General features: G+C 35.0%; 4 protein-coding genes across 6 annotated transcripts; 1 reads left to right on the top strand and 3 right to left on the bottom strand.

Moving 5' to 3' along the window:
* Positions 1 to 1,170: 1,170 nt before the first annotated feature.
* On the bottom strand, positions 1,171 to 9,908 carry LOC111050882 (glutathione S-transferase theta-1). Its single transcript, XM_039436382.1, has 6 exons — positions 9,766 to 9,908; positions 9,492 to 9,666; positions 8,019 to 8,106; positions 5,822 to 5,972; positions 3,012 to 3,192; positions 1,171 to 1,778 (listed from the first exon to the last, which is right to left on the bottom strand). Exons 2-6 carry the CDS (start codon positions 9,616 to 9,618, stop codon positions 1,615 to 1,617), a joined length of 711 nt encoding a protein of 236 aa, XP_039292316.1. The 5' UTR covers positions 9,619 to 9,666; positions 9,766 to 9,908; the 3' UTR covers positions 1,171 to 1,614.
* Positions 9,909 to 10,288: 380 nt separating this feature from the next.
* LOC111050971 (mevalonate kinase) lies at positions 10,289 to 14,886 on the top strand. Its single transcript, XM_022337393.2, has 2 exons — positions 10,289 to 10,447; positions 12,060 to 14,886. The coding sequence occupies exon 2, from the start codon at positions 12,160 to 12,162 to the stop codon at positions 13,342 to 13,344; it is 1,185 nt and encodes a 394-aa protein (XP_022193085.2). The 5' UTR covers positions 10,289 to 10,447; positions 12,060 to 12,159; the 3' UTR covers positions 13,345 to 14,886.
* A 1,058-nt stretch (positions 14,887 to 15,944) lies between these two features.
* LOC120353332 (zinc finger protein 37 homolog) lies at positions 15,945 to 18,216 on the bottom strand. Its single transcript, XM_039436628.1, has 2 exons — positions 17,710 to 18,216; positions 15,945 to 16,109 (listed from the first exon to the last, which is right to left on the bottom strand). Exons 1-2 carry the CDS (start codon positions 18,214 to 18,216, stop codon positions 15,945 to 15,947), a joined length of 672 nt encoding a protein of 223 aa, XP_039292562.1.
* Positions 18,217 to 18,815: 599 nt separating this feature from the next.
* Positions 18,816 to 27,455, bottom strand: LOC111051108 (prostatic spermine-binding protein). Of its 3 annotated transcripts, none has more exons than XM_039436381.1 (6): positions 27,333 to 27,454; positions 24,360 to 24,460; positions 23,536 to 23,730; positions 22,333 to 22,389; positions 21,076 to 21,141; positions 18,816 to 18,854 (listed from the first exon to the last, which is right to left on the bottom strand). In XM_039436381.1, the coding sequence occupies exons 2-6, from the start codon at positions 24,429 to 24,431 to the stop codon at positions 18,846 to 18,848; spliced, it is 399 nt and encodes a 132-aa protein (XP_039292315.1). In that variant the 5' UTR covers positions 24,432 to 24,460; positions 27,333 to 27,454; the 3' UTR covers positions 18,816 to 18,845. The 3 variants fall into 3 exon arrangements, with proteins under 3 accessions (XP_039292315.1, XP_039292314.1, XP_039292313.1); XM_039436380.1 differs by lacking the exon at positions 18,816 to 18,854 and adding an exon at positions 20,077 to 20,307 and having other exon boundaries at positions 27,341 to 27,440; XM_039436379.1 differs by lacking the exon at positions 18,816 to 18,854 and adding an exon at positions 20,078 to 20,307 and having other exon boundaries at positions 27,333 to 27,455.
* Positions 27,456 to 27,653: the final 198 nt, after the last annotated feature.

Here is a 27,653-nt window from a genome sequence, read left to right as displayed (position 1 = left end):
TGTTGGATTGGTTAAAAATAGGAAGCGAATTCAACAATTTTAATAAACTACTGCCTAATGAATTAACTAACAAACTTATAACTAAATCCAACAATATCAAAATAATCAACTGACTATTGAACAACATTTGAAATGTCAATACATGAGTGTGTGACCTAACATTCAGCTCTTTACGATTACAGTAGGCTACACGAAAACGCGAAAGTAGTGCGATATAAAACTGTTTATAGGTTATAATCGCCCGTTTTCGAAGGCTAACCGAACAAACTTGGCCGGTAAGTTTGAACTGGAGTTTTCGGAGTCACGTGACCCTAAACGAGTGTGGTGAAATTCGATTCTGTCGTTTACGGCCAAACAGCAGATTTCATTTTGTTAAACTGTTGGTTTGGTGTTTGGTGAAATCCGGCCTAAGAATATCAATCCCGTGCACCTCGAAGCCCAAATTTCAATTTTCCTTCTAGATTTTTCAGAAGGTTCAAATTTCATTGATGGGACATGAATACATACATTGATATATGTCTAAATATAGAACTATAATCTAGATAGACTACCTCTTCAAAACAGATGGTTAAAATTGGCAACTAAATTAACAACCAGACCAATTTTGTCAGGTTGGCATTAAGTTGGTGAAGGTTCTTGAACAAGAGTTCACTCTTTGAGTTCTGTCACTTTATTATGTTAGTACCAAGTTGAAGAATTTATCCATACTATAATAAAGGAAAGAACTGGCTCATACACGTACGGGATAGGAAAATTATGTTCGACGCATCATCACGTCTGAACTACTGGACTGAAATTAACTTGAAATTTTTCATATAGATTCTTAATTCACCGAGGATGGTTATAGGCCTATTTCAAACTCTTCAAGATTCCACTCGGTCAAGTATTCAGTTTGTCAAGTTTTAAAATAATCCCTTGCGGAGCACGGGTTACCTGCTAGTTAATTATAAAGCAGTAATTATCACTGTAGGCAGAGAAAAACTCACACAGACCATAAATTAATGGAAATGACATGGTTCTTTCCAATCAGCCTTTCTAATCTACAAGTATTTAGATACCCTAGGCCAATAACCAATACCCTATACCCAATAGGCCCTATACCAATTTATCAAATTACAAAAAGGTAGTATAATATTCATTCACATATTAATAACTATAGAAAAATATTTTAACATTATATATTTTATTACAAAAATACAATAAAAGACAAACCCTTTGATGGAATTATCAAATTATTTTTTCTACAAGGTCACAACAATATAGGCATCACTCACCTACAGAGAGCAATTTTATAGTAGCCTGAAGTATCAAATATTACACATTATTCATCAATATACAGTATTTTGTAACAGTTTACCTTATCTTAAATGTCAAAGAAAGTAACTAGGTAATTCTTAAAAATGTATTCAACTAACCACAGCCTTTATTATAGTATTTGATATTTGAGGTTTGGAGAATGAACGGAAACTTTCAACATGGATTAGATCAAATTTCACTACCTACAGCCCGCAACCTGAATCTACATTTACTTTGGTAAGAATTAAAAAACAAAACTACAACAGCAGACAACAATAAAATTCACAGTCAGTTCCAAAACAAAGTAGTATGAAGCTCTCACAATTTTGACACAACCTGAGAAGATCTCGCAGCATTCTTTTTTGCAACCGCATTCAAATAAGCGTGAGCATCAGCGTAGTGAGGATCCAAATCTTTTCTGATACGATCCATCCACTCCTTTATCTTTGGTCTGCCCTCAGCGGGGTCGTAACCAGCCATTCCTAAAAATGAGAAGCAATTGAGCTTCAAATTTTCCTCTTCTTTCATTGTAATTTTTCAATATTCTTTTTTTCAGTACTTTTTCTATGTATAATGAAGTATTGTAATTGTGTTGTTATGGAAGCAATTTTTAGGGAGAAATCCTGTATGCTTCCATGTTTTTCATAAATAAATAAAATAATATGTAATTCTACTATAATGCTATCCCCTTTTTCGGAGGAGACGATAAGTCGTCGGTCTTGTCTACCTAAAAAGCAGTCGTCATCTCTCTTCATCATCCCTCTCACTCATTACCCACGCAAAAGTCTAAGAGCTTATGTGGGTATCACCCTCAGTATTATTATTGTTATTATTATATTAAGGAGTTATAAATAGATTCTCACGACGTATGCGATAAATATAAGATAGGCCTATTATTATTTTATGATTACCTACTCTAATTTGTAAACTGTCATATTATGTAAAGTGAGAAAAATTTGAATAAAAAGAAAAAATCATTAGTGCTAGTGCATAATCATAATAACCATAATCATAAATCATAATTAAATAGCATTGAATATCTTGAAAACAGAGTTTTATACCTTGAATTAGTTCAAAAATTATTAGTGCTAGTGCTAAATCATAATACTCATAATCATAAATCATAATTAATTAGCACTGAATATCTTGAAAACTGAGTCTAATACCTCGAATTAGATCAACTTGATCACGTTCACTAATGGATAGGAAATTATTATTTCCTTCATTTAATGGAATAGATTTCATTACTTTATTATTGAAATCTGATTATCTGAAAGCTTTTGGTATGAAAACCAATTGTTCCTTTTATACCATTTATTTTGCTTTAACATGATATATACGTAGATTATATCTATAGATTTTCCAGTTTCCATCATTACGGTTGAAATGAGTTAAGTGATTTCACAAGAAATAGTTTACATAATAAATTTCAAATATGGTTTGGACGGAAGAGAGATTTAATATGCAATTCAGAGTTCCAAATTTTTTAGGAAATTGTAAAGATTCATTGAGATTCAAAAATGAGTGTGTAACTTTACATGAATTAACCCTGACACCCTGTTACCATTTACCATAGTTATTAGTATTTTTTTGGCTATCCAAAATAGGAATTGTGGGGGAATAGAAAAATACAAAATAATAATTGAGAGTTGATTTGTGAAATTTGAAAAGTTGAATAATGTTTGTAATTTTAATCAATTTAATGTCAAACTCACTTGGTTGCTCAATTTCACATGCTCCCAGGATATCGGCTATACTGATGCTATCGCCGCATAAGTAGGGTTTATCTTTCAGCCAAATGTTTTCAACTTTATCACAGCCAATGACCATCAATTTGTACATTCTATCGACCGATTCTTGTTTGGCTGGTTTACCGGTGACCATCGGCATCAGAAACTGAAAAACAAATTTCAAATTGCAAAATTCAAAAGTCAAAGACAATTTAAAAATTTCCAATTATTGGGAAACTAAATTTATTAGAACTGAAGTTAAATATTATTCCATTGGTCACCTTAATACAATATATCTAAGATGAGTATTACATTATTAGTGGCGGTTGCACAAAAGCCGGTTAAATTTTAACCGTGATTAATTTCACAAGAACCAATCAGAGAAGTCCTTTTTTATAAGACGGCTTCTGTGATTGGTTTTTCTGGAATTAATCACGATTAAAATTGAAACGGCTTTTATGCAACCGGCACTTAGAGTATAAGATTATAAGGATGCATTGTGAGAGATATAATCTCAAGTCTTTGACGAGAGTTTGGGGTGAAGTTTTGCGTTCTAAGGCATTGACAACACAGTCAACCATATAATTCACATGCTGTATTCATAACTAAACTTGAACAAATGAGCGTTCATAGTAGAGAGCTTGGGATGTAATAACATAATGAATATATGCTTATATGTTTCCATCACACTGCTTATATGTGCAGTGCAAGTCGAATCAAGCATTAGCCTAAAAACGAAATCTGGAAAGTGCCATTGGAACACGATGTGACTTGCATGTAGCTGCTCACACTGAACATTCTCTTCCTGGTTTTGTTTTTCATCTGCATGATGAAAATCTGGCAACACACCCTGGTCTCCGCGGCTTTGTTGGGCTTGTCTTGAGCCATGACAAAGCAACGTGCGTGGATGGAGTAATTCGGTATTAAGATAACGTTTCTGTTTTTTTGAAACTGTTGTGACCTCAAGGCTGGGAAAACTAGATGTAATTTAATTATTTAATTGACGTGTAATACACTGTTGAAGCTAAGCTCAGATTATACAGTTTCACATGACAAATAATTTTTTTTTTATTCAACTTTTTCTCACATCTATATATATATAAAAGCGAAATGGCACTCACTCACTGACTGACTGACTGACTGACTCACTCACTCACTCACTCACTCACTCGCAGAACTAAAAATCTACTGGACCAAAAACGTTCAAATTTGGTAGGTATGTTCAGTTGGCCCTTTAGAGGCGCACTAAGAAATCTTTTGGCAATATTTTAACTCCAAGGGTTGTTTTTAAGGGTCTAAAGTTCGTCTTTTAGCATGTATATTCTTCTTCTCCCGATATCTTAATTATAATTGAAATGTCCATACCACATGTTAACATAGAACTATAATCTAGAGAGAGTTGTTTTTCGAAACAGTTGCTCTGGTAACAAATTTAAAAATTTTGTCAGGTTGACATTAAGTTGAGTTGACTTTGTTAGGTTGGCACCAAGTTGAAGATTGAAATGCATTTATCCAGGACCTCCTAAATACCAATTTATCCAATTAGCCAAAATTAGCGTTTTCTCAGCTTTTCTGCGTTTCCTCACCTTTTTCAATAATTGATGGAAATATATTTAAAAAATTCAGTACACAGGTTTAGCTGAGGTGGAAGAATTTTGTTCGCCAAAGATACGCCGATATAGTAACAGGTGTTTTTCGAGATCAAAATTATATAATACGTTCAAATTCGGTACAGAGGTCCCGCTGAGGTCTACATGCAGGCGAGCAAAGCGAGCCCGCTGATATCATTTTTGGACGATCCAGTCGGGGGTCCAGGGGGCGGAGCCCCCTGGCTAGACGGATATGGCGAGCGAAGCGAGCCTGACGGCTAGTTACTTATATGATAGGTTTTACCAATTGAAGTAATCATTATACATATATCATCTTATATATCTATCATACATGAAGGAAGAATCTATTAAGATTTTCCTATTATAATTTAATAATAATAATAATGCATGCTTGCACTAACACATAAACGCATCCAATGTGATCACACCCTTACTTTGAGTATGTCTGTGTGTGATTGGGTTTTGTAAAGGATTACTGTGACCCAATATTAGGTGATAATTTATGATGCGTGACTGTTCGATCATTTTATATATTCCCTCAACTATATAACTACTGAATAAATAATATGAAGTGAATTTATAAGCGAATTTCCTGTACTACCAAATACATAAAAATGAGTAGTCTTGCGAAACAATATAAGCTTCATGACAATAGGTTATGCACACACTAGACAACTAAAGAACGGTACATAATTAAACCGTACAATTATTTTTATTGAGTGCGAATATTACTGTCACTGTTTTACAAAACTCCTATAGTCCATACAAAAATACTTTTGAATTGTAGGGAAACGCGCAGCAGAGAGAGGTATACAGCGGCGGCGAAGTTGCCATTCTAAACCGGCCAGCGTTCTCGAATTTCTAGTGAGTGTTCAAGTGCTCATGATTCTCATACGAAGTTTCCTCTCTAAAAGCACTGAGTCGACTGAGTCTAATCGACAAATTGGCAACTGCGATTCTACCTATGACTCTATTCATTACTGTGATTGGCTGATCACCCTCCATTTCTCTGCTCCGCATATTCCTCCAAATCAAAAGTAATTTTGTATGAACAATAACTTTTATGCATCAGGCCGCAAATCTCACGCAATCTTCAACTTACTCCCATTGAAGGTGGAGCGTGATGGTAAGGAAGAGACTTCAAGTTTTTCAGCTAAAAATTGCAAAATAACAAGGGTAAATCACCTTAGTCCGGAAATACATTGCTAGTGGCGCTCTGAGCTCGATGTGTTGCCATTCAAGAAATTCGTCGACTTTGGCTTGCTGCAGAGTGTCCTTTGGATACCAGTGATCAGCAACATCGAACTCTCGGCACAGATATCGCAGAATTGCTACACTGCAACATTATTAAAATACACACAATTAGACATTATTAAAATACACACAATTAGAATAATAGAGAAATGGATATTTTTTGTACCTATTTCAAGCATTGAAGAATAGGAAACTCAATGCTCAAGTGGAAGATCGAATTTACTGTTGAGTTGAAGGAGTCCTTTGCTGGTGCAGAACGCTGATTTCAGGAGAACAGGTTGTTGCTCAACGTCGGCAAGACACAGAATATCATGTGAACTCTTAAAAACCATCTCAATCATTCATTAAATGAACCAGTGAAGCTTCTGGCATTCAACATCGATCCAAAGTTAACATAGAGTGCTCATGTGGATGCTGTATGTAAAAGATTGTCTCGTGTGGTCTACCTGTTGAGAAGATTGAGGTGCTTGCTGATTGAAGAGCATTTGATTATGGCCTACTATTCACTGTTCCATAGCCACATTCTCTATGGTATACTGCTGTGGGGGCACACTTCACACTGTGAGTGTTCTTCTGCTACAGAAAAAATCTGGTGTGGCGCACTCACACAACTTTCCTTGCCGTTATGAAAATTGATCATCTGACGCTAGTGTTCACGCACATCTCAAGTCTACTATTCCAAGATCTGAGCCAGCTGGTGACAGGACAATAACGCTGGAGACACACGTAGTCTGCTATCTCTTCATACTGAATGATTCAATAGAATCAACAGTTGCCAACCTTTTGCAATTGAATAATCACATTTTCTCAAATTCCGAGCTTATTTTCAATTTTAGGTGAAAATGTTACTGAACATTAATTGTAGAGATTTTCATGCTCAACCTTTTCGACTTGGAATTTTTTGTTTAAATTGTATCTGAAGCCTGATAATTGGGAATCTAAAATCGAACTTTGCATGGATGGGGCGGAGCTCCTGGAATTTTTACAGATATGGGACTTGTGGCAGTTGATAGAGCTTATCAATTAATATATTAGGTATGAATTTGATCAAAATCGTTGGAGCCGTTTTTGAGAAAATCGCGAAAATTGGGAGATGAGATATCGTGTACACAGACGCACATACACTCACACACACACACGGACCAATACCCAAAAACCACTTTTTTGGACTCAGGGGACCATAGAAATTTGGAAATTGGGGTAACTTAATTTTTTTCGGAAAGCAATACTTTCCTTACCTATGGTAATAGGGCAAGGAAAGTAAAAAGCAGTTCGGATATTATCATCCAGCTGTCATTTGGAGCACTGTAGGCCACTCTTTGTCAGACTCGGGGATTCTTACAGTTTTTATCCAGTTTATCTTTGCTTCCCTGGTTGGTATTGGGAATACCAATCTGATAGGGAATCTGAGGGGGTTGCAGACTGCCTACTCACTTCGAAATGCTCTCGAAGTCAATGTTCCTCGATGTAGGCTAAGTAAGGCTCAGAGCTCTTATCCCAGTATCGCTATTAGAATGTTCAACATGCTACCTGCACCTGTGCGTCATTTGAGTGACAGTGAGTTTAACAGGAGACTCAAGTCCTGGCTGGCTGCGTGCCAGACCTTAAGTGAATCTTTTCAGTCTGTAGTAGATATTTAATGGTCATCACTGTGTTTAGCCATTCTAAGCCCAATATGTTTTTAATATTTGGCGTGACAGTGTTGTCAAAAACTTATGTGCGAACTGTGTTCAAGTATATTGACGTGATGACCTACCCAGCGCATCTGGCTGGCTAATGGTCCTACTAACTGAACATTGAATATAAGAAAGGAAAACAATTTCAGTGTTTTAGAACTTAGTATGGACAACTCAGCACATTCAAATACTACATTATTGAACGCTCTTGATAGATTATAAGAGGTTTATATTCAAACTAATAAAACAAAAAATGTTATAGGCTTTTACAATTATTTGAAAAATTATTATGACAATCATTTGAGCATATCAGCAGAATTAACATTCTAACAACAAAAAGAGAATGTTTACATTTTTCAAAACAACAAATAAAATAAATTGGGAAACTAATTTTAACCACAGGAAAATTGAAGAACAGAGATATTAAGTTGATTCACTTGACTTGGGCTTACCTTTCAGTTAGAATAAAATTGTTATGACTGATAACAGGCACTTTTTTGAAAGGATTGATAGCTTCAAATTCAGGTTGAAGGTGCTCACCTAGAAAAGAATATTTCTGTCAGAAATCATTATGACATTTTGTATCAACTACAAGAAAATCAACTTATACCACAGATAAAAGGTAGCATAAGTGCTACGTATCTTATTGATGATAGCATAGTGATATCTTCTTGAAGATTATTTTATGGCTATCCTATAATACGGAAAGAGTTCTTATGTAGATGTCTTCCCTAGGTTCGAATTGGATTTAAGCTAGCAGTCTCAGCCACCAGTTGGTCGCCAGGAACCGACTATTGGCGCGGCCTATTGTAAAGCACGTTGGGACACCAGTGAAACACCAGGATTGGCTGCCGGACTGGCGGGCACGTATGAGATACCAACCGTTACCAAAATCTGATGGTCAGTCGCCAGAATCTGGCGACCCTAGTGTAATGAGTGCAACAAGACCAATGCTCCCCGAATCACACGGTCACTCACTTGGCGACCCACTGGAGACCAAGAGTGGATGTAGCTAATATGACTCTTTTAAGACCAATATTTCTGTATAAAGAGACAGGCTGGGAAACCAGAGGTATCCGTGTGTGAAGCAAGCTGGGACACCAGAGGTATCCTTGTGTGAAGCAAGCTGGGACACCAGTGAATGAGACAGCAATGATGACCTAGCGGTTTCAGGCTGGCGCCCTGAGAGAAACACTAACCGAACTCCTCTAGTGATGTCCACGTTATAATGGCAGTGTTTGATTAGCAATGGTATTGCTATCCTTGTCTATCATTCAACAAAGCAGATAGCGCTATCGCTTTCTCGCTTTGCTCTGTTGCCAGATCATCTTTTAACAATGTAGAATTGATAATTAATTAACAAAATATTTCATCATAATTATAAAAAATATAATTTCTTGCTTAAAAATGTAATATATTATTTTAAACGAGAATGAACCGTTAATATTACATCAATAAACCTGTATCAGCTACCGTCTATAGAAGGCATTGACAAGACAGAGGATCGGCAACGTTTTTCTCCTATCTTTCTTCACTGCTATTATAACGTGGACCTCACTATAAACCTTTGGTGTTCCTGCCTTTCGTGACAAGTAATAAAAGGGGCTTAGTCCTTTCGATTTCCAAGTTTTTCTGGTTATGATTCTCTATAGTTAAATCGGAATGTTCAATCCGTTAACCTAATATCATAGCTAGTATGGCACCATTAGAATATTAAAAAAATAAATAAATTTATTAGCCAAAAAACAGGATGTCACAATTTGACATATAGGCCAGTCAATATAACAGTAAAACACTGAGTTTAAATAAATAGAGTAAACACTATTAGAGTGATCAAGCCATACAAATATTAGGCCTATTATTAGAAGAAGATTTGATATTTAATATAAACATAGTACAGAGAATAGAGTGAGTAAAATAATTACCTTGAGCAAGCTGAACTTCTTTGGGGATGTACTTAATTTTATTGACATCCATAAATATTTTCAATGCTCTGCTTGGTTGAGAAAGAAGATGGTAATATAATGTAACTGCTGATTGACGGCCACTCATGATTAATAATAAGGTAGCCTACGTTGAAATCAACTTGACTTTAGTAACCTGTTGAGTTACAAAAATGATTGATTAACCTAAAAATTAAAAACCAATGGATTTGCTCGTAGTCTATAATTAGCATAAATTTTAAAGTAATTTTCTTACCACGAAATACAAAAACTGAATGAAACTTATTATTATAATCTGAATATTGATCCAAATATCATATTTTTATTGTAAAACTAGGATAAAAACAAAACTGGTGATAAGCTTGGTTATCACTTTTTCAAAGAGAAACTATAACGATTATCGATTACGATGATTTGGATTTCCAACAATCGATAAATCTTCAAAAGATGATAAGTCGATAGTATTAAAGTTGAAAGATCTATAATACATCGATTGACTAATATCGAATGGTATCATAATGAAAAATCGATAGTATGAAGTGAAGATATTGATAAAATCGACGTATCATATCGAGACATCACATTTAAGATTAGTCAATCGACGTATTATCGATATTTTACCTTTTGATACTATCGATTTAGCATCTCTCGATGTTCACGATTTCTGACAGTCGATATATCACTCAACATCGATATATTTACCTTCAACCATCGACTTATCAAACTGTTTATATCGATAGTTTTGTATCGAATTTATATTTATATGCAGTTTTTAGGTTAGTGGGACACTGCACCAGGTTGAGGATGCCGGATACCGTAGTTATTTATAAACTTTACATTTCAATGCTTCCGCCTCTACGTAAGCGTTTTTCATAACTTTCGAATGTTTCATTAATATCAAGACAATTCTGACAATACTGACATCGCCTTATAGTGTGGTAAGTGAAGTTTTACCTTATTCTCAAAAATAAGATCTCCCAGCCCCAGGTTCCAGCTTATAACTGCTGCTGCTGTTCTACTTTCATAAATTTTATTATGAAGTCTTTATCCAAGGTGCATTGTGTCGACTAGAGCTGCGTTTACACCATCAATAACAACTTCAAGATCATTTTTTTTTAAATAGGCAGTGTATAATAACTTTAAAGCTTTGTTTACACTAAAGTTGTCAACAAAATGTTGCCTACTAAAGTTTTTTTTTAAAAACATTTTTTTTTTTTAAACAAGTTACTGTTCTCAAATATAGAGCAAAAAAAGTTGTCAATTTTTTGCCCAGAAAGCGTAGTCAGCGTGGGCATGTAAGCCGCTGTTAAAGTGCAGAGTTGTCAACTGAGTTTTTAACAAATTGGGTCAGTTTTGTTGCCATTTTTTTGAAAAGCATAGCAAGATTTTGCCAATTTGTGGAAATCCCTGTTTTCAACAAAATTTGAAAACTTCCCTGTCAGCGTGAGAAACACTGAGAAAGTTAACAACAAAATGTTCCTTTCTGCAAGTCCACGCCAACTTTACACTCTCGAAAAAAATACAACTTTTTTTGCTCTACATTTAAGAACAGCAACTTGTTTTCTAAAGAGAAATCATCAAATTTTTTGTACAAAACTATCTGTGGACCACATTTTGTTGACGACTTTGGTGTGAAGGCAGCTGTGGAGTTTGAACACTTGGTTGGCAACTTTTACAGTGTTTCCCACTCAGTGGTTTGTTTTGAAAACTGCACAAAAGCAATTCAAAAGATTTAGTTGAAAACAAAACATGATTTGACGAAAAAATGTTGCTGAGCTTTTCAAGAAGTTGTCACCATTTGTTGAAAACTCGGTTGACAACTCTGGTGTCAACGTGGGGCTTAAGGAGTTGTCAACAAATTGGCCGCAAATTTTTGAAAACTCACTTGACATCTTTGGTGTAAACGCGGCTTCAGAATATCTTTTAAGCCCGGGCCACATTTATCATGCAGCGTTCCGATCCTACTTTTGTCTGATATTTTTTGTGGGGTGGACAGGTGGTGGTGGAAGAGACACAAAACATAACTTACAGTAAAATATGATCGAATCGGAGCGGAATCGGATAGCTGCATTATAAGTGTGATCCGGGCTTTACTGTAAAGAGTATGATCAATGTAATCATATACTTGTTTTAGAAAACAAGACAGTTAAGTTTTCAATTTCTTGTTTTAGAAAACAAGAAAGTTTTAATTTTTTGGTTTTAAACTTTTCAATATCCTTAATGAAGTCTATCTATGAATAATCTATTTGCCACCTATAACTTATCGCATCAGAATATTAGTTCAACAACTGTTTAAAAGTGCTCCAGTAGCTTATCCTTGGGGGGGGGGGGGCTAAGGGGATTTTGGTCTCCTTTGGGGGTCAACTTTGGAAGTAAAAATTGAGTAAGTTCGTAGGCCCTATGGCTTGTGTTGGTGGAGAGTCCCTTGCGGGAAGGACCCACTTTGGAGGTAATCAAAACTTATCGATGGCTTATCAGAGCCAACCCCTCCCCCAACTATTTCTATTGATTTATATTTAACTAATTCGTGTCAATGGTTTTTTGTTGCAGGTTGAGCTATTGGCAAACTGGGTTCCACTATCTCTTAATAAATCGTTGACGATTTCCATGACTCAGTTGTGATTTTCGACATTGTTACTATTCATACAAGATGGCCCTCATAGAAGGAAACCGTATAAAAATCAACGTATCAGCACCCGGTAAACTTATTCTGTTCGGTGAACACAGCGTTGTCTATGGCAAAACAGCTCTAGCAGCAAGTATCGATCGAAGAACTACTTTGGAATTGTGTGAGAAGATTGATAACCATATAAAAATAACAATGAACAAGATAGATTTGAATGTTACTTTGAATTTCAGTGATGTACTGAATATTGTGCAGGAGACAGTGTCTGAAACCGACCACGACATTTATGCACGATCGATATTGGACAGGATGTCACGTGTAGTGGATGTGTCCAATCTCACAGACCAGCAGAAATCGTCCTTGCTGGTGTTCATACTTTTGTTACACCTAATTTTCCATGCCAACTCAAATTTGCTGCAGCCGTTCACTATAGAAGTAGACTCTGAACTTACCCTGGGAGCTGGAACAGGAAGCTCGGCGTCCTATTGTGTGTGTGTTTCGGCAGCTTTATTACACTACAAAAATCTGAAACTGTCTTCTGATTTCAACAAAAAAAGCTTCTCACCGGAATACTACAATAAGATCAATGAGTTCGCTTACGCTGGGGAGCGTATACTGCATGGAAGACCCTCAGGATTGGATAATACAGTTTGTGTGAATGGTTCATTTGTAGAGATGAATCGTAGTGGAACAAGCAAATTCGTAGTTTTAGAAAACGCTCCTCTGATTGACTTGATTCTTATCAACTCAGGCGTGCCTAGGAACACATCTCAACTGGTGCAGAAAGTGGCTGCATTGAAAAAACGTAATCCAAGTGCTGTGGATAATATTTTAAATGCAATGGATGATGTAAGTAAGACTGCTTCGGTTGTTTTGAAAAAGATCGGCGTGTGTCAAAGGAGTTCCGCGCCTTTTGATGAAGATTTTCAGCGACTTGAGGAGCTGATAGTCATGAATCAAGGTCTCTTGAGTTCTCTGGGTGTTTCACACAGGTCTTTGGACGATATCTGCATGATTTGCAACGAGCATGGTTTGAAAGCGAAATTGACCGGGGCAGGGGGAGGGGGGTTTGCGTTTACCATACTTCCTCCTAATTTCGATGAGGGTAAACTGAACGCTTGCCTAGAAAAACTCAAGTCTCATAGCTACCAGTGTTCTCGAGTAGTATTAGGTGGAGAACGTGTTTGTATTGAATCTTCTTTGTATTAAGGAGAGGTTCACTAACGCTGCGTTTACACCAAACTTGTCCACAAATAGTTTTCTCAAAATGTTGCTCCTCTGAAATTATAGCTACAAGTAGACGATTTTTGTATAGACAAGTTGCTGTTCTCAAAATAATGTAGAGCAAAAAAGTGGAAAACTTGTTGCCAAAGAATTGGGCGGTCGAATTAGGCTGTAGAATAGAATATTACGTGACAATTTTTTTTTATATACACCAGAGTTGTCAACAAATTGTTGCAAATTCCTTAGAAAGTACAGCATCATTTTTTCGTCAACTTCTTTAGAAATCTTTGTTTTCAACAAAGTTTTTGTCTCTTACTCAGTGTAGGAAACACTGCAAAAGTTTCCAACAAAATGTTCCCCTCTACAAGTCGACGCCTAATACGTAAAAAATTGACAACTTTTGTTGCTCTGCATTTCAGAACAACTTGTTTTCTTAAAAAAATTGACAACATTTTTGTAAAAATTATTTTTAAACTACATTTCACGACACTGAGTGGGAAACAAAAGTTTTGTTGAAGACAAGGATTTCCATAAGTTGACGACAAAATGTTGCTATGCTTTTTAATAAATTGGCAACAAATTGAATCAATGTGTTGAAAACTTATTTGACAACTCTGGTGTAAACGCGGCTTGAAGTCGTATAAATTAATTGATTAATCTAGTTTAATTAGTTCTTTCATAGGCAAAGTACCGGTTGCACAAACGCTTGTTAAATTTCAATCGTGATTAAATTCCATGATAACCAATCCGAGAAGCCTTCTTTTCAAAAAAGTCTATGATTGGTTCTATGTAATTTAATCATGATTGAAATTTAACAGGCTTTTGTGCAACCGTTCCGTATTAGTTCCTTCAAAGCTCTTAATCTATGATATTGTGCTTTTATCATACAAAGCTCAAATTTTTAGAATGTTCATTCTAAACCAATAATATAACAAAACAATATGTACTAAATAGATATAATAAAGATAAATTTATTTTTTATAATATTATTATGTATGACATGATGGTAGGCTTAGAATTTTTGACTCAAGGTTATTGAAATTCTACTTCGATTAAACCTTACATGGTGTATTACAGAAGATAATTCAAAATATTATCAAGTTAATCAGCGAATAATCAAATTTTGACTGATAATGATTATATATGTTTGCCTTTAATTAAATCCGTCTTTATATTAAAATAACTGCTCTAAAAAAGTGAGTAGCTATAGCCAGTCCTCCCATAGTAGTACCATAAATGAATTATATTGCAATATCAAAGATCAAGGGAAGCATAGTCTACATATCTACATAATTGAAACTTACTTTAGGCTACGGTATAGTGACGGAATTTTATATAAACGAGCGGCCTTAATGAATGTATGGTTATATCCATATTATTTTTACACTGAATTGTAAATAAAATAAGTAATGTATCATCAATGCAGTGAAAATTATGACACAATAAATTTGCTAAGACTTTCAGCCTATGAAAATTGAAGTAGATTTTATGTGAAGAGATGAGTGCTTATCAAATAATTATATATATATATATATAAAAATTAACAATGCACAGTAATATGATGTTTGTATTCAATTATAGAAGAATATTGTACATATAATTTATTTGTATTCACGGATATCTTATGGTATTATAAGGATATATAGAACTATTATATTTTATCTACTGTTAAGTTTGTGTATTGAGTTTATTAAGTCATTTATACATTATAATTCAGCTAAATACATGACAAGTTTTTTTATTTAAGACATTTGAAAACAAATCTACAAATAAATAATATATAATTGGAAAATTATGGAATAATTTATCGACATTTACCCATACATGATTTCATGTTCTCATGGAGCAGAATTCATTTAAATAGGAAGTAATTCATTAGAATAATTTTACAGTAATTCATTATCGCCATCGTAGGGTAGAGAAACCATACAAATTAATTTTAAATGATTTGGGAAAATTATGAATGAAATATTGTAGATTCACCTCAACCAGTTTGAAAAGTTGATGAGCAAAAGTATTTTTATTTCAATTCAAAGAGCATACAACCCGTCAGAATGTTTTTATTTTTAATACATGATGGAAAAGCATGTAATCGTTTGCTTTAGAGATTATTTTAAATACTTCAAATTTTAAAATTTCAATTTATAAAGTAGATTGATAAAATTGAACATTATATGCTTTTCCATCAGTATTAATAGCTCATTAGAAATAATTTGAATAGAAGAATTTTACTGAAACCGGTCAAATATTACAGAAAGAAAGTGAAATTATGAACGCTAGGGGAGTCAATCAGGCTAGATAATAAAAAACAAATCAAACGACACAGACTAATTTAAAATTAGTCTTCGTATAAATAATTTAGAATTTAAAATAAACAACGTACCATAATTTATTATGTAAGTCCTATTTTCTTAGTGGGGTTTCACACCAAAGCTGGGCCGAGCCGAGCGGAATTCGCCTGCGCACTAACTATGCAGGATTTAGTCGGGAGCATTCAAATCAACGCCGAGCCGAGCGGATTTGTGCAGTCGGCTTGACGCCCAACTCGAGCGTTTTCGGCCAAACGGATTCTGCCTTCTTTCAGTTTAGTTCGATCTTCCCAAGTAGTGAGTTGCGCAGTATTTTGTATTACTGAGCGAATCGGCAAACGGCTTCAGTGCGAACGCAGGCAGATTCCGCTCGGCTGATCCGCCTCCGGCCGATTCCGCTCGGCTAGGCCGGGCCCGGCCCAGCTTTGGTGTGAAATGGGCCTTAGAGATCGATTCACAATGGAATATTGCTATAACTATGACATTGAATGATAACCAAGGAAAGTTTCAAGCTAAATTTTTTGTTCGATTACGTCAGTGGAACGCATTTTTTTCTCTCAAGATAAAGCAAAAAAATGCAACCATCCTCATCCCTTTGACACAAGGGGTGGGGATGGGGACTTTGGATATGTACACCTTCTAACTATTCGAAACAAAAAAAAAGCTGCAGTCAAAAATTGTGTTCCTAACTAACATTCGGTACAAATTTCTCTGTCAGATGACCTGTCTGATTGCGAAACTCAACACTAAATCTGCAGCTACAGTTGTAGGTAAACGAATAAAAATGTTGAATTATACATCAAATTGAAAATACTTTAATGCTCTATAAGTTCATAAGCAACACAGATTTTTTTCATTGATCATTGAAAATTTGAAAGTCCAAAAAACGTCAACTATTTATTGCTTTTTTGCATTTATACTTTTCTTGCCCTATTACCATAGGTAAGGAAAGTTTTCCTTTCCGAAATAAATTAAGGTACCCCAATTTCTAAATGTCTATACGTTTCAAGGTCCTCTAAGTTAAAAAAGTGGTTTTTGGGTCCAATGTACCAAAGTATGTGTGTGTATGAGTGTATGTATGTCTGTGTACACGATATATATCATCTGCCAACTAACGGAATGACTTGAAATTTGGAACTTAAGGTCCTTACACTATAAGGATCCGACTCGAACAATTTCGATAAAATGCAATTCAAGATGGCGGCTAAAATAGCAAATATGATGTCAAAAACAGGGGTTTTCGCGAGTTTCTCAAAAATGGCACAACGAATTTGATCAAATTTATACCTAAAATAGTCATTGATGAGCTCTATGCCACAAGTCCCATATCTAAAAATTTCAGGAGCTCCGCCCCATCTATGCAAAATTTGATTTTAGATTCCCGATTATCAGGCTTCAGTTTCAATTTAAACGAAAAAATTCAAGTGGAAAAGATTGAGCATGAAAATCTCTACAATTTATTGATGTCCAGTAATATTTTCACCTAATTATTGAAAATAAGATCAACATTCGAGAAAATAGAATTTATTATTGAAATCTCATTATTAAAAAATTGAAAACCTTAATTCACATATTATCTGAACTAGAATATTGTTTTTAAAATGCATAATTTTGTTACGAGCAAATTGAATTAGATTGGATTTTCAAATATACCGCCATAAATACCCCATAAAATGGCCGCTCCATAAGGAACATGAGTGTCATGACCTTTATTTATAGACCTTGCATTTCGCTTCCCATCAGCTGATGCGAAGCTTATCATCTTATCTGTATCTTACCGTTTCTGTACAAATACAGACACAATCAGCTGATTAAAAAGCGAAATGCGCATGTTCGTTGCGCAGAAGTCTGCACGCAGTTTATGAAGAATGGCTTCAATAACATTAATTGATCGCAATACTCAAGTAACACGTAATTATTAGCTACAAATACGTTCTCTTTTCTGAGGTATTACTGAACAATACGTAACAGACTACTGAGCATTATGTATTCGTAAGTGATTTTCCAGAACAGTTACTGAACAAAACGATTTGAGACAAACCTTACAACGAAATGTCTTCGGCTTGTGAATTTTTCTGTGCTTGAGTAGTTCGTCTCTAGTGGTGGCTTTCTTGCCACAAATGTCACATCGCAACGACTCACTGCAAAGGACTATGTCCTCTGCGCTCGGCAGTTGGCTGTGAGATTTGCGCACATCGGATGGATCCATGTTGTGGGTTCGCAGGTGATTATAGAAAACTGTTTCGAATTGAAACACTTTACCACAAACTTTACAGGGATACGGCGTCTTAGTGTGCCATGGCTTGTGTTTCAATAGGGCAGCATTGTTTGCGTATCTTTTACCACAGAAGTCACAGACGTACGGCCGTCTGCTGCGATTCGAAATTATTGGATGATTTTTATGTTCAGCACGCATGTGATTGGCTAGGGCGTTCCTGTATCGGTACATTTTACCACAAATCTTGCAAAATTTGCACGATTCACTTTTCTCTGAATTCAACTCCTGGCGATATTTGAACGATTTACTTTGTGGAGAAACCGATGTCATGTCACTTCCATCTGAATTCAACACCTTGCGATATTCGAGAACCTCTTTTGGATCCACATCGTGCTTTTGAATATGCTTGATGATGGCTGTATTATAATTGTAAACCTTGCCACAAATCTTACACGAATACTTGTTGCTACCATGAACACTTTTGTGCTTCTGTAGGTTGCAATAAGACTCAAATTCTTTCCCACATATGTCACACTTATGTAGGCCTACACTACTCGCTGGAATACAGCCCGATGATTTTTTGTGGAAATCCAAATCGTTTTCAGTCTGGAAACATCGTTCACACTTGTTGCAAATATGCACTTCCTTGCAAATGTTTTTCTGTGTAATTTTATTATTGATAAAAACCTTAATCCTAAAATCCTAAAGTCCTCGTTGTCCTTGGTTATAATATATAATTAATAATTTGCTCGTTGTGCTTCGTTGCACCTCTGCTCACTATAGCAGCCCAGTCACTGTTACCAACTTCATTTTGATTTTGCTGCACTGTTGCTCCATATAACCTACTAAGTATTTTGCGTTGCCATGTTGCAAATCTGGAGTGCAGGAAAAATTTTTCCCGCACTAGAGCGGAAAAGTGATTCTTTGCGTTCTGTAATCAGTGCAGCAATGGCCACTTTTCAACGTAACTGTAGGAAAAAATATATTCATGTGGCACCATTATTCATAAAATTGTGCACAACTCATCACAATGATCGAAAGACATTGGATTATTACTCGGGACTAAATATCAGATCAAATCATCGTTTATAGTCTTAAAACATACAATATGTTGAGACAATTGTCATTATTCATTAATAAATTACAAAGTTGAAAAACTGAACTATCACAGTCAAACACTACACCTACATAACTTCTTACTTTCAACAGCAATTACTGCAGAAATATTTCAAAGTGAATATGGAATACTATACTATTGTAAAGAATATTATGAGTTTTTATCATAAATATCTAAAGGTGCGTACAGACGGTAGCATGCCAATTGACAGAATCCCGAACGACCGAAACGCTATATTTTCCCAAACGGCCGAAAACTACTTTTTTCGCAATTGGCAGAATTAATGAAATATTGAAACTGGAACATTCTCATTTAGCCGAATCCCAAATGACAGAAAACTTTTAAGAATTTTCCCAATCGACAGAAAACGTGGTTTGTTGCATTGAGCCGAAAGTGGTGAGAGTCCCAAACGACCGAAAGTGTTGAGAGTCCCAAACGACCGAAAGTGATAGGTTTCCCAAACGACAGAAAGTTTCTCTAGTTTGTCGCAAATGACAGAAAGCGTTCTGCCAATTGGGAAAAAGTAGTTTTCGGCCGTTTGGGAAAATATAGCATTCGGTCGTTTGGGATTCTGTCAATTGGGACCCTACGCGTACAGACTAATGCGCCATGAACTCGCACATTTCGATTTCATCAGCTGATGCTTATTATATCTGTATTTGTACAATGATTAAAGTAAGATACAGATATGATAAGCATAGCATCATCTGATAAAAAGTGAAATGCGCATGTTCGTGGCGCGTAGATCTGTACGCACCTCAATATGAATATGAAAAAAATATATTTTTGAGGCGCCATTATTCATCCAATCATGCTCAATGATGGAAAGACATTTCTCGAAACTGTATTTCTTAATTTCACCAGTAATACACTGTGAGAGAAATACTGTACTATAGTGTATATTATTGTACCATACAAAATTAACGTAGTATGGTATACTATTGAAATTGAAATTTTATTCGCCAAATAATTTACAGACATTTCTACAATCACAAAATAATAACAATAATAAAGTTAACAAACTGAATTCACTCTCAGATCTGAAAACATCTAACATCTGAAAACTTTCAGATTTTATTCCATAGTTTTCGGCTGTGTGTAATCTGGATCTTCATCCGAATTTTGTGAAAAATATATAATTCCTGGGAGTCGCTTTCAAACTCAAAAGTTTTCTTTTATATTCCATGTTGCTTCATGAACGACTCTGTTGCTTGATACTGACTTGACCCTAATCTCCAGTTTACATTGTTATGGACAATAACCAAAATTCATCAACAGAGCACTCTGTGGTTATATTTCTGCAACTTTTTCATTATGAACATATAAAAATTGAATTTTCAAAACACTTATGAAGTGAAAATGCATTTACTATTTAGTAGTGACGATCGTTTAGACCTGGTGTGGGTTATCATCAGACTGTAGAAACTTACTCTGTAAAGGATACCTTGACATTTTCACTTCATAAGTGTTTATAAATTTCAATAGCGGAAAAGTATGGATAGGCAACACAGTAATGAATTTTTAGTTAAGCATATTGGCTAACAAATGGTAGCCTTAGTTCATTTGATGATGTTACTTGGCACTATTTCATCCAGACCCTGATTACAAGAACTAAAATGAAACTCTTTACCATCATTTTCGTTGAAATGTGAAATTTGTTATTACCTACTAATTGGGTCGCTACCTAGTACTATTTCTTATGAAAATTCTAGTAAAATTTCTACCCAAAAAACATCAACTTGATACAATTCTGGTAAATTCTCTAATCAGACTTATTACCATTGACTAATAAAATTGTATCAACGATATATCACTTTGACTTGGAAATCTACATCTTTATAACTAAAGTACCGTATAGTTTGAACTCACACTTATTTTCACTTCCTTTGCTCCAAAATCAGGCACATAAAGGGTTGCTAAAGTTTGTTTTTGTCAAAACCGCCACTTATTTGATCCAGTATAACGTTTACAGTGACTGTCATTAGTTGAACAAATACACGTGTCAACATATACACGAATAAAACAATATGTTGAGAGAGATTGCTTATTTGGAAAAATATTTCAGTACTCACCGGTTCAGTGTAGGTCTCATCCATTGAATTGCTGTCATGCTCTTCTTTTAAGAAAACTTGCTCGAACTGCAACATAAAAATAATATTCTTAGATACTGTCTGCTGGAAAAAATATTTTCAACAAGTAAATCGTCGATTGCATGAATCTAAAGGGCGATCAGAGAGGAAATTTGTCTCTCCAAGGTGTTCATAATAGAGGTAAAGTAGAGGTACGATTTATCGAGGTTTTACCGTCACTATTCTTATTCTAGAGGTTTTCCATGCCACTAGGATTATCTCTATAAGACGAAAGATTTTGTGATCATCCTCTATAATTCCTCTAGAGTAGATATTATTATGTATATGTATTATTATTGTATTATAAATTGTTTCATTGTTTGATGATGTTTATTGCTTTTTTGTTATTTTTGACGATGTTAATAGCTTTTTTGTTCTTGTTTGATGATGTTTATTGCTTTTTTGTTCTGTTTTTGCTCTTTTTTAAGATTTACGGCAAATAAAATTCTTGATTCTTGATCTTATTTAATATAGATGATAATACGAACTACTGGTTACTAGATCAACTTCACTAAATATACTAAGGTTTACAGATTTACTAAGTTTATAGTTTAAATGTTTACTAAGGTTTAAATAGACTCAGGTTTACTAAGTCAGTATGGGGAACAACAAATATTTGAATGCGTGTCGTTTCCTATAGTGAGGTCCACATTATAATGACAGCATTTGATTAACATTTGTGTTGCTATCCTTGCCTACCATTCGACAAAGCAGATAGCACTATCCTTTTCTAGCTCTGCAACGTTGTCAGGTCGTGTTTAACAATGTACAAAAGTAATTAAATAACAAATTACTCAATCTCAATTATGAAATTTCATTATTAATCATTATGTAATGCGTGTCGTTTCCTGTAGTGAGTCCAACATTATAATGGCAGCAACCGATTAATGTTGGTGTTGATATCATTGTCTACCATTCGACAAAGCAGATAGCGCTATCCTTTTCTAGCTCTGCAACTTTGCTATATCGTATTTACGATGTAGGAATATGATTAACACAATATTTAAGCTCAATTGTCAAAATTTATTATTTAATCATTGAATTTTTTTTGGCTAAAAAACTAAAGAAGTTTCATATTTAAATATAAGAATTGAGAACTACTTCAACATCGCTAACTGAACTTTTAATAAATAACTAACTAAAGTAGTTTCATATTCAAATAAAACTGATTTTGGAAAAAAAGATCTGAATGTTGCTTACCGGTATATGAGTTGACGTACTAGTGGAATCCTGTCCAGAATCTCCATCCTCTCCGCTCTGAAAGAAAAAATAGTTCCTATTCATTTATTTATAAGGTTAGCAAAAAAATACAAGAATCGGAAAAGAAAAAACAGGCTATTGCCTAAAACTTCTTCAATTTCCTAATTTAGTTTATTAGACTATTGCAGACTATCTGAATTCAGTAGAGTGAGAAATACATTGTAAAATACCAAAGCTGCGTCATAACAATGAAGTATAACAACAATACTTGACTTATTTAAAAAATATTCTTCAACTGAATTGAGAAACGAAACACATGGCTATAACACCAGATATGGAAGGATTGAGGAGAGACATCTATTAGAATTCTTCAAGAAAAATACACTTTATAAGGGAAGGAAATGTTTCATTATGCTGCCTAGGAACTTGCAGGAAATAGGAGATGCTGACAAACTGAAATAATTTTTGGTAGGACTATCCCTGAACTCTTTCCAGCAGTATAATAGATTTGACGAATAGATTCTAAAATCTAGTACTATTTTATTGAAATTGTGATTCTGTGCTTGAGATCTTCATTCGTTCATTCATTTATTAGAGCAAAGTATAGCAAAGTAGAGCAATACTATAGTCGGAAAAGAAAAAAATCTTATTAAAAGAAGAAAGTATCTTATTTAATTTGTAATTTATTTGCTTATTTGGAATTGCAATTTGATGCCTGTAGCCTGATTTATCATTGTATTTCGTGACACTATTCGGATGTATTTGTACACTTCATTAATAAAGACATTTTCAATTCAATATAATGTTATTTTAAGAAAGATATATGGCAATTATTAATTTCATAATTTCCTATGTTTTGATCAATGACGAGGCACTCTTGCATAGATCGCGTCGTGAGCACAAACACGAGTCTAGTCTATACTTTGACTAATTGTCACAGAGTATAAAAAAAATTCACAAGATTGTAAAGAGTCGGCGGTTTTGAAATCAGATCACACAGGTTGTCAATTGTTCAGACTATAATACTACTATAACTTTGTCTTCACATCATTGTATCATCACAGCATGTAGGAAATAACTCCTCTCAATCCGCCACTGAGTTATTACTTTCTTGAAGGTACTGTATTAGCCTTTAACATACTTAAACAAGCGGGAAAAGTGCACCGCAAGCTAAAAATGTGATTTATAATAAGTGTGTCTTACCGATATCGATTCTTTATCAACATCATAATTTTCTTCTTCCTTCTCATCCTCCAGGCATACGAAGCTGGAATTATCTTTAGAGCCAGCATCATCATTGTCATCATCATCATCTTCTTTTTCTTCCTTCACCCAGACAAAGTTGGAATTATCTTCACAGCCAGCATCATTATCACCATCATCATCGTCGTCATGTTCCTTAAAAATCAAAAACATTCAGAATATGATTGGTTTGTTCATATAGGAAATCTGTTAAATTGGTAGGATTATGAAAATTAAGACATCTAGATCATATAGGTAAGTATAGTTTTTCAAGTGATTTAGAAAGATTTTGTAGGTAACGGATGAAAACAACTATCATCTACATTTCAAACTTTATTGTCATAAATCTAGTAAAAACGTATCATTGTATACTAGTAGTTCTGTGAACGTAGACCTCACACAGAATTCTCATCCACAAGTACCTGATGTCAACTGTTTTAAATGTTAACAAACTCAGTTCACGTCTGAATTTGTATTCCATATGATATAATTCATCCAGTTCCGTGATAATCTTTCTATCTGATGAAAATTGATTTTTCAGAATCAAAAATATTATAATTTGTTCATTTGTTTATTTCTATTCACCTATTAAATTATTTTTTTTCGAATGTAAGAATATTGATACTGATGGTAATGCATAATAATACCATGACTGCAAAACAAAATATTGAAACCAAAGACCTTAAAGATGCGATTAGACCAAAGTTATTAACAAAAAATTAAGAGAAATGCCAAACCGTCAACTTGAATCTTAGACCTCACTTTGTTCGGTCAATTATCCTTACCATTTCAACTTTAACGTTTTGAAGTATATTAATAACATCATCTTCATTGTCTTCAGCAAAATCGTTATCCATTATTTCTGCAAAAATATACGTCCTCGGTTCTGCAAAGAAAAATGTAAATTACTTATGTACACAAAATAAATAATAGAAGTAGCATTAATACGGTTAGGGCAGTGCGAATCCTACTAAGAGAAAACTACATAGAACACTGTAAACCACTCTTTAAGCAGACAGGTATCCTCACAGTAATCTCAATATATATCCTGGAATCCATCATCCTAGTAGTAAACCAAAGTCCGGCTTTAAGACGAGATAAGCACAGTTATAGAACACGCTACGTGGATGACATAAGACTCCCCCACCATCGACTTTAGAAGTATAGTAGATATCCGGCCTATTCGGGGACAAACCTGTTTAACCTGCTTCCTGGCAACATAAAATCCCTAGTGAATGATAACACCTTCATAAGAAGCCTAAATGACAACACCTTCATAAGAAGCCTAAAACAATACCTGATGGACAGACCATACTATAGCATTGCAGAATTCATTGATAACCACACCTTCTCACACCTTCTCACACTGCACGTGAGCAGTGCAGCTTGTTTGCGGCCACCCAGTTTGGTTTTAGAAAAGGAAGATCGACTGCTGATGCTGTCGATTTCCTTCTGCGTAGAATTTATGAGTGCTTTGAGAGGCGTGAGCTTGCTGGGCTCACATTATGTGACCTCAGCAAGGCTTTTGACACGCTTGATCATGCAATCCTTCTGAGAAAACTCAAGCACTATGGGGTCAGTGGATCCCCTCTTAGATTTATTGAATCCTACCTGGGGGGCCGCAAGCAGGCTGTACTGGCTAATGGTGTGTTGTCTCGTATAAGAAACTGTGTCAACTGTGGGGTGCCTCAGGGCTCTGTCCTGGGGCCACTTCTATTTTTGATTTCAGTGAACGATGTAGCTCGCATGGATGGCAGAAGTGTTGTTTGCTATGCAGACGACACCACTTTTTACGATCATGGTCATGGAGTTGATGTACTGGGGGCCGAGATGTTGGAGACCAGGTTGTTTGCTACGGACTGGTTTTCTGCAAACCTCTTTCTCCTCAACGATGATAAAACGCAGTCAATCATATTCAGCCTCAGAAATGGGGATGAGTATGATTTTTTCCCGGTGAAGCTGCTTGGGTTTGTTCTGGATAGAAAGCTCTCTTGGGCTGACCACATTGAGGCTGTCTGTTGCAGGCTGAGCAGAGTGGTTTTCCTGCTCAGGAAATTTAAATCCTGTATTCCTGCTTCCTATCTTAAGGTCTGCTATTTATGTTTTTTCCAGAGCATTGTCCTGTATGGCCTCACGCTTTGGGGTGGAGCCACAGATGTTTCACGAGTGTTGCTCATTCAGAAGAGGGCCCTGAGGATCCTTTGTGGTGCTGAGCGTCTTGCCCATTGTCGTCCCCTCTTTGTGAGAGAGAGAATCCTCACAGTCTTCTCCCTCTATGTACTTCAGACCCTCTGCAGAACACATGCAAATGTAAATGTGGGGGAGCTTGTAACAAGGCAGAATTTTCACCCACATGAGACTAGAGGGAGACAGAGGCTGGACGAGCCCTACCAAAGAATGAGCAGGACACGATCGAGCTATGGCCATCTATCTGTCAGGCTCTTCAACAAGCTGCTAGGAATCTGCCTGCCGGAAAATTTCGGAGGGTCCTGAGAGACTTATTGTTGGATAATCCTTTGTACTCACTCCGTGAGTTTTTCATGTTGGACAGCAGCTTGGTGAGCGCCTATTTTTGATTAATTTCTTTCCTCTTGCTTGCTTTTATTTGTTTTTCTTTTGGACTAGTAGGTCGACTGGCCTACTTGTTTCTGTTTGTTTTCTCATGACGTGTCCCTGGGGTTTTTTATGCCCACCTTATGGACTTAACATAAAATAACTAAATAACCTTAAATAAAGGTGAACACCGACACCCCCACGATGGGACGAAAAAGACGATTCCACGGTCAAGCAGACTGCGGAGAAGACATAAGAAGTAACAAGTAAGTAACAAGCTTTGTTTGAAGACGGATGTATAAAAACTGAATGTTTCTAGTAATTTATAAAATTGAAGGGGGATAATAACCTGCATCGGAATGCATTTTTTCATTTAAATACGTGTTAAAATTACCACTCTAATCATGATCATGGTCCATTATATCACAAACTATTGTAGGCCTATAAAGACCTAAGTCAGTCAAATTTCACAGTTATTCTCATGACTACGTAAGAGTCTTGGTATATAAGGCCATTATCTTGAAAATATTTCTTATTTCGTAAAATAACCAAATTTATACCTAATGATTTTATAATACTTTTAAATTTCTGTTTTAAAAGCTTTGGTTTTGATAAAAAGTTGTTTTTTGTCAACAACTACCAAAAAAACATTTTCTGATTGGTTTTCTGGAATTTTATTTTTATTAAAATTAAACAGGCATTTTACTTTTTTCAACCGGAGCTATAAGATCATTTTGGATGCGCACGGAGCGCCAAATTTGTTGCTGATATATTTCTAAAAACCATAGAAAACCTAATATTCTATAAATGATTGATTGGAGATACAAAAACGACTTTATTGCAAAGAAAATAAAAAAATATTGAAGAATACGGGAGTGTACCAAATAAATTTAATTTTCCAGTTACAGGCTCTCTTAAACATCTATAGATTTTAGTCAAAAGTGAAGAGCCTATTCTTTTCAAAATAAAAGAGCAGTCATAGAAAGTACACCAAAAAGACTATTTTAAAATCTTTTTCATAGCATTTTTATGAAAGGCTATATTTTTAAATAGGCTAACAACAACACTAGTCTGCAGCTGTGTGAAGTGCACAAACAGCTCGTGTTAGATTTTTCATTTCCATGCCTAATCCTAATTTTGCTTAAACATGTATAATGCTAAGATCTAATAAGATTATTAAAAATATCTGCAAAAACTTAACATACCTGATTACCTAGTAGTAAAGAAAGATGTATACAAACAAGAATTCATCCCAATCACAAAACGACGACGCCGATTTTTCAGGTTATAATTTGTTTTTACAAGAATTCATTTTCTGTCGACTGAAATGAACAGCTGACGATTAAAACTGGCGCGTTATTCAAATATTATCAATAATTGAGCAGCAAACCATTTCTTTTCAAGAAATCTAGTATTTTTTTAAATAATCCTAAATTCGTTCACAGTTTGATAGTTAAATTGAAATTACTAGGAATTTGAACTGTAAAAAACTAATTCAATAACTGAAATAATTTAAAAGTTAGAAT

The sequence above is a fragment of the Nilaparvata lugens genome, chromosome 10 (genome assembly GCF_014356525.2).
Source record: "Nilaparvata lugens isolate BPH chromosome 10, ASM1435652v1, whole genome shotgun sequence".
Taxonomy (NCBI): domain Eukaryota; kingdom Metazoa; phylum Arthropoda; class Insecta; order Hemiptera; family Delphacidae; genus Nilaparvata; species Nilaparvata lugens.
The sequence above is the reverse complement of the archived record's forward strand: the minus strand, read 5'-3'. Positions and strand labels throughout refer to the sequence as shown.

Coding starts and splice junctions, on each gene's coding strand:
- LOC120353332 (XM_039436628.1), bottom strand. CDS start 18,216: ATGACATCGGTTTCTCCACAAAGTAAATCGTTCAAATATCGCCAGGAG. Junction 16,110..17,709: donor CGAAGACATTTCGTTGTAAG/GTTTGTCTCAAA, acceptor TCGATCTCTAAG/GCCCATTTCACACCAAAGCT.
- LOC111050971 (XM_022337393.2), top strand. CDS start 12,160: ATGGCCCTCATAGAAGGAAACCGTATAAAAATCAACGTATCAGCACCC.
- LOC111051108 (XM_039436379.1), bottom strand. CDS start 24,431: ATGGATAACGATTTTGCTGAAGACAATGAAGATGATGTTATTAATATA. Junction 23,731..24,359: donor AAAACGTTAAAGTTGAAATG/GTAAGGATAATT, acceptor TTGATTTTTAAG/GAACATGACGACGATGATGA. Junction 20,308..21,075: donor ATGAGACCTACACTGAACCG/GTGAGTACTGAA, acceptor ATAATGAAAAAG/TTGCAGAAATATAACCACAG.
- LOC111050882 (XM_039436382.1), bottom strand. CDS start 9,618: ATGAGTGGCCGTCAATCAGCAGTTACATTATATTACCATCTTCTTTCT. Junction 3,193..5,821: donor CAATGTATTTCCGGACTAAG/GTGATTTACCCT, acceptor TTTGTTTTTCAG/TTTCTGATGCCGATGGTCAC. Junction 1,779..3,011: donor ATGTGAAATTGAGCAACCAA/GTGAGTTTGACA, acceptor TCTCATTTTTAG/GAATGGCTGGTTACGACCCC.